This window comes from Mauremys mutica, chromosome 2, assembly GCF_020497125.1.
Source record: "Mauremys mutica isolate MM-2020 ecotype Southern chromosome 2, ASM2049712v1, whole genome shotgun sequence".
Classification (NCBI taxonomy): domain Eukaryota; kingdom Metazoa; phylum Chordata; order Testudines; family Geoemydidae; genus Mauremys; species Mauremys mutica.
Genome location: NC_059073.1, coordinates 232,859,897 through 232,872,405, shown reverse-complemented (window position 1 = coordinate 232,872,405; position 12,509 = coordinate 232,859,897). Strand labels below are relative to the sequence as shown.

At 46.0% G+C, this 12,509-nt stretch overlaps 1 protein-coding gene across 6 annotated transcripts in view; it reads right to left on the bottom strand.

Annotated features, from left to right (window-relative positions):
* The window catches only part of C2H7orf31 (chromosome 2 C7orf31 homolog), a 40,849-nt gene extending 29,232 nt beyond the window's left edge, over positions 1–11,617 (bottom strand). The window contains exons 1-2 of one of the 6 annotated variants that reach the window (XM_045006489.1): positions 11,556–11,617; positions 4,307–4,474 (exon numbers count right to left, since the gene is read on the bottom strand). In XM_045006489.1, the coding sequence (XP_044862424.1) occupies positions 4,307–4,440 (134 nt within the window). In that variant the 5' untranslated portion in view covers positions 4,441–4,474; positions 11,556–11,617. Of the gene's footprint in view, positions 1–4,306; positions 4,475–5,280; positions 5,547–5,954; positions 5,977–7,472; positions 7,611–7,658; positions 7,680–7,732; positions 7,755–11,555 lie in introns of those variants that run through there. The other 5 variants (XM_045006491.1, XM_045006493.1, XM_045006490.1 and 2 more) reach the window with 5 other exon arrangements.
* Positions 11,618–12,509: the final 892 nt, after the last annotated feature.

Below are 12,509 nucleotides of genomic sequence, written 5' to 3'. Positions count from 1 at the left end.
AAGGGAAAGGGACTGGAGCTTAAGTTCCTACTTGTTGGCGGGAATGTCCACTGCAATAAAAATCCTGCAGCACCAAGTGTCAGAGCCCGGCCAACCGACTTGAACGCATGGTGCTTGGGCTGTGGGGCTAGACACTGCAGTGTAGATGTTCAGGCTCAGGCTGGAGCTCAGGCTCTGAGAGACCTAACCTGTGCACAGGGTTTCAGAACATGGGCTCCAGCCCAAGCCTGAACATCTACACTACAAATTGCAGCTGTGCAGCCCCAGCACCATGGGCCTGAGTCAGCTGATCTAGGCCAGCTGCAGCCATGCCAGAGGTCTGTTATTGCAGTGTAGATCTAGACAGTATTTGGTCCTGCCATGAGGGCAGGACTCGATGACCTCTCGAGGTCCCTTCCAGTCCTAGAATCTGTGAATGTACCCTAAGTCTCTGGACCATGAGACAGTCTCATAAGTTACTTAGGCTGTCCTAATATGCCATATTTATAAAACTTGGTCTCTAAAGTTGGATGTTTTCCCCCTGATTCTTTCTTTACGTAGAAAGGCAGCCTTTAAATCAAAGTTGTGAACAGAGGCTCATAGATTCAGCATATTTATTTTGATTTAAATGATTTAAGAAATTAGAATAAGTTTAGGCCTAACATATTTTGTGTTAAATTCAATGCCATTTTAAGCAGGTTTATTTTTTCAAAAGAAAAACTTCTTATAATTTAAATAACAAAATAAAAAAAATTAAATTTAAGAAATCTGATTTTTTACATTTTTTCAAGAAAAATAATTGATTTTTATCCACCCTGATTGTGACTGACATCGCTGGCAAAAGCCCCTAGCATAGATGCAGTTATACTGGCAAAGATGCCCTTTTGCCAGTATATCTTATTTCACTTGGGGAGGTGTTGTGGGAGTGAAGCTGGAATAAACTATGCTGGCAAAAGCACAGTTTTGCTGGTATAAGCTTTGTCCACGCTAGCAGTGCTTTGCTGGTATAGTATACTGAAGCAGTATACCACAAAACGCTCCTAGTGTGGACCTGGTCGTAAACTGGTATGATTCAGAAATAACTTCACTAAAATCACTGGAGTTACACCAGTGTGAATGGCAGGAGAAACAGGCCAGTTATTATGTAACTTTGAGCACCTCACTTAATCTTGATGTGCCTTGGTTTGTCCACCTGTAAAACAGATAATAATAATCCTGATTTAACTCAGAGCTTATTTATAAGGCTTAAGTAACTAATGTTTATAAATTATGTTGCAATCTTCTGATGAAGAGCACCATAGAAGTAGTAAGAACACAGTATTCTTATTTGTTGATGGAATAAAATACACAAACACGGGGTGAGTAAAAAGCAATCAGTGCTTCACAGAAGTGGAAAACAGATGCAAAGAGTTTTTAAACAGCTCAGCACTCCCAAATAAAGAAATTTTAAGTGCTTTCCAAAGGGAACTGATATTCTTCCCAAAGTACACAGGATCACAGTGAAACCACAGAAAGTTCAGTAGGGCGTACGATACCAGAACATCCCTCGGCTCGCGCCGCTTCCTGCCTCCCGCATTGGCCTGAGACCGCGAACTGCGGCCAGTGGGGGCCGCGATCGGCCGAACTTGCCGACGCGGCGGATAAACAAACCGGGCCGGCCCGCCAGGGTGCTTCCCCGGGCGAGCCGGGAGCCGCAGGTTGCCGACCCCTGACTTAACCCAAGACAGAAAAGACAAACATGGCACACAAAGGTACATGAATCTGATTGCCCACCGAACCAAACAGGGCTTGTTAAGCTTCTACTTACGGTCTTTCAAACAAAGGAACAGTTATAGTCAATATCAATCCAATGGGATTATGGTTTTCAAGGACACAACAAAACTGTGTCTTTGCAAGAGAATATCAAACTAAAACTATACTGGACAAACTGTTAAAAAGATGTAGAGCAGGAAACAATCCTGCACCAGTAGAGCAATGAACTAGATGGCTTAACAGGGATTTTCCCTCCTTAACTTCTATGATTCTAGAATTATATTAAATTCTGATTGTCAAGTTCTGGAAGAGTACCACTTAGAACTAAAAGCTACTTTCCTTGCTTTTGATCAAATAAAATTGCCAAGACAGCCATCAGTTTACTAGTGCATCCTTTATTTTAACTGTATTTTTGCCTGCAAATTTTTCTTGTTTTCTGGTGCTCATGCGAACAGTGTATGAATATTGGGAGATAGGATGTGAGCTCATCAGATCTCATAAACAAAACAGGTTCTGACTCGATCCGTATTTGAAACTGAGATCTCCAAGGGAAACCCAAGTGCTGCAGGAAGCTGTGTGAGGTGAGTCTGTCTGGGGTAGGATTAGGGCCCTGGGTGTCATTCACATTGATTTCTAATTCAGTGGACATGATTCTCCGGGGCTGTGTGCCTTGCATCATCATTTACACCAGTGTAAATCAGAATGACAGCCTTTTATGTCCAATTTGCACTGGTGAAAGGGGGTGGTGAATCAGTCCCAGTGGGTGTGCAAAACTAGTGTAACTTACACACTGAGTGGCATATGAGGGGCATATGCATTATGATACAGTTTGTGCTTTAATATGAAAATCAAGAGGAGTACGTAAGAGCAATCAGAGACCCCACACTTTTATGCCTGCACCAGATCCAACACTCCTATTGTAGCTCTACAGGGCCTGATTTTGGGGGTCAATGAGCTGTGCTGAGTGCAGAACCCGAGGAGGGTGGAATAAAGTAGCAGGCATCCTGTGGAAGAAATAGTATGTGACCATGTAAGCAAAGACTCCTCATCCCAGCTCCTCCCACAGGCACCTTCCCCAGCCAATTTCAATCTCCTCATCCAATTTCAGTTTTTGGCTTGCTCCCAGTCCCACTCTACTTTTCCCAGTCTCCCCACACGGCCCCAACTCCTCATCTGATTTCAGTCTCCCCCACCCTACAGTGGTTACCAGTCCCTGTTCCCCCCTCACAGGCTGTCAGTCCCTGTCTCCCTTCCCTCAGCCCCATGTCTTCTTCCCCCCATGCAGCTCCCAACCCAATTCTTCTCCCTGTGCTGTGCTGCCCCTCCACCTCCCCTGGTCTCCTCTGCATCTGAGTCAGGCTACTTTTGTGCCAAGGGGAGGGGGGAGAAGGAGGGAGGAGATGCTCTTAGCTCCAATGCCCAGCACTTCAGCAGCCTGCATCAGCTGGAAGTAGCAACTGTCAGGAAAGTCCTGCTCTGGCCCCACTGCTCCAGGGTAGAGCACACTCAGTACAGAGAGACTCTTCAGAGACTTCCGAGGCAATCTTCTAGTAAGTCTTTACTGAGCATGTGCAAAGTAAAACTTTTCAAAGGCTTATAACTTGGCCAAATTTGGATCCTCCCCACCCCCCATAGTAACAGCAAATGGCACATCTATGGGACCAGGGTGACCTTTCTTACCAAATTTCAAATTCCTCCTCCAAAACATGGCTGTGATAGAGCTTCTCAATGAAGTGGCTGAAATAATTTTTTTAACATGGAGAAAACATCATATTTTTCTCTAATTTGCCAAAAAAAAAAATAATCAGCCTGAGGAAGTCACCTTGGCATGGAAAATTTTAGACCAAATGGCTAAAGTTTGGCAAAGATATAAGCAACTGAGAATAGGGTTGTACAATGGCAACTGTCAACCAACCTTAACTATAGACAGCACTATCAACTCTGCCTATAAAGACCTGCTTTGTGTCCATTTATCCACTGAATTTATATAACAACACTGAATTAACCCTATTGAATGCCAAGTACGCCATTACTGAAACTGATTATTTGATCACAAAAGGAAATCCTCAGGCTCTGGTTTCTAGGAGGATATGATTTGTCCATTAGTTACGGTAAACATACAAACACAGCCTTAGAGTATTTAGAGGCAGCTTATTAACCCAAATATTGGTGACAAACATTAACCATATATAACAGTACACTAAAACTACTCAGCTGCAATAGACGTATGGTACATATATTGATATACATGAAGTTCAACCCAGTAAAGAGCGCAGACTTTTAATAATGATTAAAATTCAGATTTACTATGTATTATTTAAAATAGTTGAGGCCAACCATTTTCTAAGATTTTTTTTTCTTGTCAGAAAATACCTAGTTGCATCATTTTTAAAAAAAACTGTATTACAAAAATTCAACCTGTGCAATCTATTTTATAGATACAGATACTTTGGGCTAAATTTTGTAACTTCATTGAAAACAATGGTGTTGCATTAGTGTAAGTGGGAGCAGAGTTTGGGGCCAATACTTTAAAATTTTCAGCAAAACACATTTTCCTTTAGTAGCTATTTCTTACCTATTCTGAGACACAGTTGGGCGTGAAGGAATTTGCAGCGGAGTCAGTGCCTCATTAGACTCTAAGGTTTTCGATAATATGTCTGTTCCCTCCCTTTCTCTATAGTAGTATGGCAGGCCGTGTAACAGCTCCATGCTTCATATTTGTGCATTGAGGTCTGCAGGGAAGCTACATGGATAAAGGATTAAATCATCAAAAGAATCAGTCAGTACATCTGGATACAGTCTGAGCAAGTAAAATGGGTAGCTTCTGCTGAACTCTGATACCATTCAGCCGAGGAAACAGTGGCCACTTTGATACTGCAACTGATCCCTTGTATCAGATTACAATGTAAAACAAGAACAAAAAGATTGTTTATAGACAGAAGTATAGCACTATGGCTTTATTCAACTAATGAACAATTCCTAGAAATACATTTTAACCAAATGGCAGGGAAAAGAAAATCTTCCCATGGAATATGGACTGAAAAGATACAGTCGGTATTTTTTCAGATTTACCCTTAAAATCCAAAGTGTTGCTTGCTGTGTATAGACATTAATGATCCCATGACACATTTCACAACAGTTTGCTCCCTTGCCAAGCTTTTCCTCCTCCTACTTTTGTGCAATGTGCTGAGTGGAAGGCGTTTTGCACCCTGCATTTCAGTGATGCTGAACATACCTTACAGACCAGAGGTCGGCAACCTTTCAGAAGTGGTGTGCCGAGTCTTCATTTATTCACTCTAATTTAAGTTTTCGCGTGCCAGTAATACATTTTAACGTTTTTAGATGGGCTCTTTCTATAAGTCTATGTTATATAACTAAACTATTGTTGTATGTAAAGTAAATAAGGTTTTTAAAATGTTTAAGAAGCTTCATTTAAAATTCTCCACCCAATGAAGCTCCTCTGGCTCACGGCGCAGGAATCCCCTCTGAAAAACAACAAGTCCACCCCCCCTTTCTGCATCATAAACTACATGAGTGTCCTCTCCCTACCTGGACTCTACTGCTCCTGGCAGAATCCTCATGGCTCTCAAAAGATCCCCACTCTCCTGATGTTCCCATGCTCTTTACCCCAAGACCAATGCCAGGGTGGAGGCACTCAGCAGAAGTTCAAAAGGACAAGATGGAGGAAGCTCTAGCATTCCCTCCCTTCTCCACCTTATGAGCCCTCCTGTGGTTTACAGCAGCAGGACTCCCCCTCAACTAACAACAGAAGGTTCATTGGCTGCAGAAGGCTGGGAGACACCAGTGTTTCCCCTCTTCCACCTTCTGCACACCTAACCTCTGCCAAACACCCTTTCCCCATTTGCACCCTATGCTCTTGGAAGCCCCGCAACCACTGGGTGTGCGGTTCACGAGGGGAGAAGGCATCTGAAAGGGGACATGGGGAGGAGAAAGGATATATGCCTCTAGGTGGGGATCAGAGGAGTTGGGGCTATGGCAGACATGAGGGGAAGTGGGTGTTTCTTGCTATGAGGAATGGGGGAACTCTGGGGAGCAGAGGGATCCAGGCTGGAAAGGAGCAGCTCAGGCACAGGTGGGGAGGACATGGGGGTTGGAAAGCATTAGAGTTTCTTCACCTGCTCATTGTTTATCAGAGGGAACTTCTGCTGCTGAATACAGGAGCTTTACATGTTACATAAGACACGTATGTGCTACTTTCTCACCTTCTCCAGCAGCACTGTGCTGCTCCTCAGCTCTTCAACTATGCTCTTTGTACCCCAGGAATGTTCTACCTTCTTACTCTATCACGCTCCTAGGGCTCACAGGACAAGCATAAGACACCAGGGAGACTTTGTGAGGTTCCTGGAAATGTTAGAAGGCTCTGCAGAGGCACTTATCCAGGCAAAGCCATACTCCTGCACACCTCCTAAGCTCCACAGGAGATGGGCTGCTCTCCTAAGGAAGCATACATTAGTAGGGCTCCCCAACTCACATGTCAGGAATCCACAAAGAAGTGAGGGGGAAGAGATCCCCTAAACTTTGCTCCCCACTCTGATGTTATGACTACACAGTACACATACAAGAATTTCACAAATTCCTGATTAGACAAACAGGGTACTGAAGGCAACCATTCATCACCCTTCATTAAGGGGCAATTCTTCTGAGCTGCTGAAGGCACTGAGTATCTGACAGGATTAGGCTCTGACTCCATATAGTAACCAATTACCCGTGTCACTAGACACAGAGCTAGCTGTCTCTGACCCAACAATACTATCAGAGAACCTATAGGAAAAAGAATATTTAGTGCTCAAATCATCAGGCTTACTGAGACATGTGTGAGATGAATTACTAAACCTGTGTTCTATGGCCCCCATTTTTGATACTCTATATGTAACACAGGGAATATGGTCAACTGACATTGTTAGGGGGCAGTTAGGATGCCTGGTTTGAGAGGTGCAATTTTAACTGCATTTTCTGATTTTCTCCTCTTTGAGAGGTTTTAACACTAATGTTCTTGAAAAGCAATATGCACTCACACCACAGACATACGTCTACAACCTTAACTTCAATTTACCAAGGGTTATTGTGGGGTTTATTTTTATCAACATGTCCTCTCTTATTTCAGCATTACTGCAAGTTAATGAGAACCAAATATTTCACTCTTCTTTGTGAAAAACATTAATGCTTCTCTTGTGTCTAGACAACTTTTACAACATATTATTTTTGTCTGTCTTATGGACTAGGAACATAATGTCAGAACTGCCAGATCTGATTCATAGTTTGATATCTTTCTTCAAATGGTAGCAGATATGGTAAGCTTCAAAGAAAAGCAGAACAAATTCTCCTGTAATACATGTAGGGAGTGCTTGGTGTGCAGACTGATTTGGTGTGTGCACTTCTGTTTGGCATTCATGCATGAGGAGTTACTTGACTACTACTGTGACCCCATGTTGAAGCGTGAGATTCATTACCAACACCTTGCAAAGGAACCAATGATCATAGTTACAAAGAATCATTGTTGGTTTGAAATGTGCAAAGAGATAAGAAACAGGGGCCTGATCCTCCTCCTAGTGATACTGGTGCAACAAGTCTGTAATGATCAGGTAAAAGTTCATGAGTCTGAATTACCACGGGGGGGGGGGGAAATCTGGTCCCCGCTTACTAGAAATGGACACTAGCTGAACCACCCAATGTGTCCAACCCCCATGTCTTTTCTGGGGAACTGTATGAAGGGTACTTACGTGCCCCACACGGGCTACCACGTGCTCACTTCTCCCCACTGTGAAGACTGGTCACTCACAACCTCACTATACCCAGGCTCGTGCTACCATGCCCCACCCCGCGCGGCACTCAGCCTGGGCTCCGTGACTGACAGCCAGTCCCACAGCACCTGGCCCCGTGATCGCTACCCCCGCCCCGCCTCTTACCCGAATCAAAAGCACCAGCCCCATCCCCCCTTCCCCGTGCGGCCTCAAGTCCCCGGCACCCGGACCCGCCAAACCTCAGCGGCGCCCCTGTGACGCACCATCCTTAGGGCCCGCCCAGCCGGCCCGCCCATAGACCTCTCGTTTCATAGGCTACTGGATCCGCCTTCCCTAGTGGAAGAATCCAATCAGATATCAACGCGGTGAGCCACCACGGCCAATCAGAATCGAAGATTTGTTATTGACAGGCAGGCACGGAACCCGGGGAGAAGCTAGTACTCCGGCCGCACGTCACTCGCTGACGGGCGGGGGCGGGGCCGGGGGCGGGGGGGAGGGGCGGTACTCCGGCAGTGCGCCTCAATAATAGGGCAGGATGGAATTAGCATCACGCTCCCGCCCACAAAGGGGGATTCCCCAGTTCGACCCCTCCAGCCCCCATTGTCCATGGGAAATCCAGCCCCAGCAGGGCAGCCGCCCCCTCCCCTGGGCCCTATTGTCCCCTGGGAACCCAACAGCACTCAGTGTCTTCCCAAGGCCCTATTGTCCCTGGGGAAATCCCCCAACACTCAGTGCCCCCTGCAAGGTCCTATTGTCCCTGGGGAAATCCCCCAACACTCAGTGTCCCCCCCAAGGTCCTATTGTCCCTGGGGAAATCCCCCAACACTCAGTGTCCCCCCCCCCAGGCCCTATTGTCCCTGGGGAAATCCCCCAACACTCAGTGTCCCCCCCCCAAGGTCCTATTGTCCCTGGGGAAATCCCCCAACACTCAGTGTCCCCCCCCCCCCCCAAGGTCCTATTGTCCCTGGAGGGTCCCTCTATTGTCCTTGGGGAATCCCCCAACACTCACAGGGTTCCCCCCCAAGGCTCTATTGTCCCTGGGGTACCCTACGGTGACCATCTGTGCCTTGCCTAATTAGGCAGGACAGACCCAAAAGGTACATTTCAAGTCCTGGTCCCGGGCTGAATGACTCTCTGGAACAGCAATTGTCCCGGATTCCCTGCAGTGCCACTCTGCATGTGCCTGAGGCTCAGGGGTGGTGCCAGCTTTTTCCCGGTGGGGGTGAGGTGGGCCTTAGGCCCCCCTTCTTGCCATAAGGCCCCACCCCATGCTCCTCCTCTTCCCTCCACGACCTTAATCCTGGCCCAGCCAGAAGCTGGAGCCAGGCAGTAAAGAGAGCTGCCCAGGGAGCCAGGGCCACTGCGGATTCCCAGATTCTCCACCTGCCCTGGGTGGCACGTCCTGGGGGTTGGGGACATGGGCCGGGGGCTGCTCTTGGGCACCCCGGCCTTCCACCCAGGGCAGGTGGAGGGTCTGAGATGCCACACAGCAGCCCGAGTTCCTGGGCGGCTCTTAGCAAGGCCTGGCTCCATCATCAAGCCTGGCCTGGGGTCAGGACTTTGGGGGAAGAGGAGGGACTGGGGATGGGGCCATGGAGTGGGGTAGGGCTGCTGCTTGTGTCTTGCTTATCCTTTTGGAAAGGTGGTCACCTTAGAGAACCCGCCCTCAACATTCACAGGATTCCCAAAGGCCCTATTGTTCCTGGGGAACCTCCAACACTAACAGGGACCCTCCAGGTCCTATTGTCTATAGGGAGTCCTCTAACACTCACAGGTTTTCCCCAAGGTTCTATTCTCTATGGGGAACCCCAGAACACTCACAGTCCTGTTGTCTATGGCAGTGGTTTTCAACCTGTGGCCTGCAGACCCCTGGGGGTCTGTAGACTGTCTTAGATTTCTAAAGAGGTCTGCACCATTTGAAATTTTTTAGGGGTCTGCAAATGAAAAAAGGTTGAAAACCACTGGTCTCTGGTGCCCCCTCACAAACAGGTCCAAGGCCTGTTGTCCATGGGGAATCCCTCTCCCTCACACATATACACTGGGTCCCACCAAGGCCCTATTGTCCAACAGGGGCAGCAGGGTCCCCTCCAAATCCCCATTATCTGGGAGGAAATCCCTGGCTGGGGGCAGCAGCCCTCACTCCCAAGCCTCTCTAGTCCATGGGGAATTCTCAGCAAGAGGAATTGGGCCTCAGTCCCAGAATCTATGTAGAAGCCCCAGTAGGGGACAGCACAGTCTCTACCCCCTATGGTGGGCCCCAAGGACCTTTCACATTCCCTTTTTTCCTCTGCTCCCCCATTCCCTCCCCCCAGATTCTCATTCCTGTTGCTGAAGACCTCTCTCATTTACAATATTGCCAACCCCAAGGGTTCAAAAATCATGTCAGGCTCTGTAAATCATGAGATTGGCCTAAAATTTAATGAGCTCTTTTAAAAAATAATGTTGGGTGCCTTATATTTACCTTCCAGCTTTGCACATGAGTCACATGAGCTCTTCTCTGCAACTAAGTGGGCTAGAAGGTTACTTTTTTTGTTACAATGAAGGCTGAGATTCCCACTTAACAATCTTTCTCCAGGAGCGGGGACTTCACAAAATCACCTGACATTGTGAGACTTATGATAAAATCACGAGAGTTAACAACAACTCTATTAGCTCAAGTATCAGAGGGGTAGCTGTGTTAGTCTGGATCTGTAAAAAGCGACAAAGAGTCTTGTGGCACCTTATAGACTAACGGAAGTATTGGCGCATAAGCTTTCGTGGGTGAATACCCATTTCGTCAGCTTATGCACGAAACCTTATGCTCCAATACTTCTGTTAGTCTATAAGGTGCCACAGGACTCTTTGTCGCTGTATTAGCTCAGTGTAAAGTAATACCCCAAACCAATTTGTTTGCCTAATATTAACTCCCACCTTGTCCACCCATTCTGAGTCACTGAGCACCTGTTTCTTGCTCCCCCAATCACTGAAATCCTGGGGAAATCTGGTAGTGTATAACACCCAGTCTACCTAGTGGGGATGAGACTAGCTTTTTCCCCAGCTCCCGGCAGTTTCTAGTGACTTTAGAGAGGAGGATAGTAGATTCTTTCTTTCATACATTGACATGCTGTCCCCTCCCCTACATTCAAGGCTAGTATTTCCTTCCCTAGGGTGGGATTGGGCTACCTGATCTGGGAGATTTAGCTGCTGCACCTTTGACTTCCTTATTATAATTATTATTTATATTCCAGTTGCATTGAGACACTCCATTGAATGATGGACTGTCCAACCACACAGTAAGAGACAGTCCTTGTCTCAAAGAATTTTCCTTCTAAATAGACAAGACAACCACAGGGTAGGAGGGGCCCCTTAGGTAAGATTCTCCTCCGAGAAAAATTGTATGTGGGAGTAATGTTGCTTAAGGAAATTGATTTGTTGGGGGTAAAAGATGGTTTAGTTTAACTTTTGACCTCCCATGCCTTTTTTGTTTTTCACAAATATAATGGGCCCAATTCTTATTCTGCCTAACCTCACTGACATCAGTGGTATTACTCCTGATTTACACCAGCGTGAGAGAAGAGAGTCAGGACCTGCATAACTTAGAGTATTGCCCTCCATGCTGCCCACCAAATAAACACCAGTCTGTTTTACAATCTGTTTTAAAAAAAAAATAGAAAGTAACCCAGCATCAACAACCCGGCATTTACTTACCAACCCTACTATAATAAACCAGTGTCCTCCCCTGACAGAATAGCGAAAGAATGGATTTTAAAAAAATACAATTGGTTTCAGGCTTCCTTAATCTAAAGGGTTGTTACGAACAGCACAGAGGGATAGTAATTATACTGAACATTCTAAAGAATGCTAAACTTGTTGTTTCCTTTGACTGAATACAAAGATCTGTATGAATTTAAAATGTAGTAGGTGTTGCGAACATTGTGATAACCCATTCTCCAGGGAGCTCTCAGTCCAAGGGGCCAGTTTGCAGTGATCAGTTCCCCTTCTCCCCAACTCAGTGTCTGTCAGTCTGCAGAATGAATGGCTAGTGGGCAACAGAATGGGGCAAAACTGTAAACTCAAGCCTACCTTCTGGCTCAGTGCAGTATCCTGTGAGCATATTCTGGCCTGCATTCAGGGTAGGCTCTGACATCACAATGACAGATGGTTGCAGTTTTTGGATATATACTATAGCACAGCTTGTGATGTAGGCAGCATCACAGTACCAGCCCCTGCAGTTTGAAGAGGTATGTGTTGCAGCAGTCTTTCTGTAGGTGGTTACTGGTATCCTCAGGATCTGGAGAGAAGGATGTAAAGGAAGGGGTAGCTGATGACCTGCTCCACTTCTCCTGAGACAGTAAAAGTTATGATGTTTGAACAAATTGAAAGCATCAAGTGGACAGACCTGGTGCTGACTGTGATTAGCAGTTAGTGTAGTTCAAAACAAAATCATGTTCATTACAAAATTCTACCATGTTTGAACATGACTGAAGAATCAAATGAGCTGACACAAGGCGATTCTTCACAAATGGGATCAGGTATACAACACTAGGCAAGCTCCAAGACAGTAAGATTTCTGATAAGCATAATTAGCCCGGACCCAGAAACAGCAGTGTGTCCTTTCCTTCTGCCTACTACAGGAATCTTACGCCATCCTCTTAAGGACCGTGTATTAGCCACTGTCAGAGACAGGATACTGGACTAGATGGGCCCTGTGTCTGATCCAGTATGGCAATTTCCTATGCTTGGCAGAACTCCAGTGGTCTCTTGATCTGCTTTGCTTTCTTTCTTCAATATTTGCCTTGTTGGAGTTGAACTGGAGACAAAGTAATCTGATGTGTTTAAGAAGAAAACTGTTGTTCTGTTTTGTGTTTAGCAGACAGGGTAGGGATAATAGGAGGTTCTACTTTTTTTTTTTTAAAAGAAGATGGAAGAAAACTGGAAGCAATCCTTGGCAAGGGATAATGTATAAGCAGCTCCTTTTAAGGCATAACAAATACTCTTTTATGCTATCATTCAGAAGAACCAGTAGCCAGTTCACTT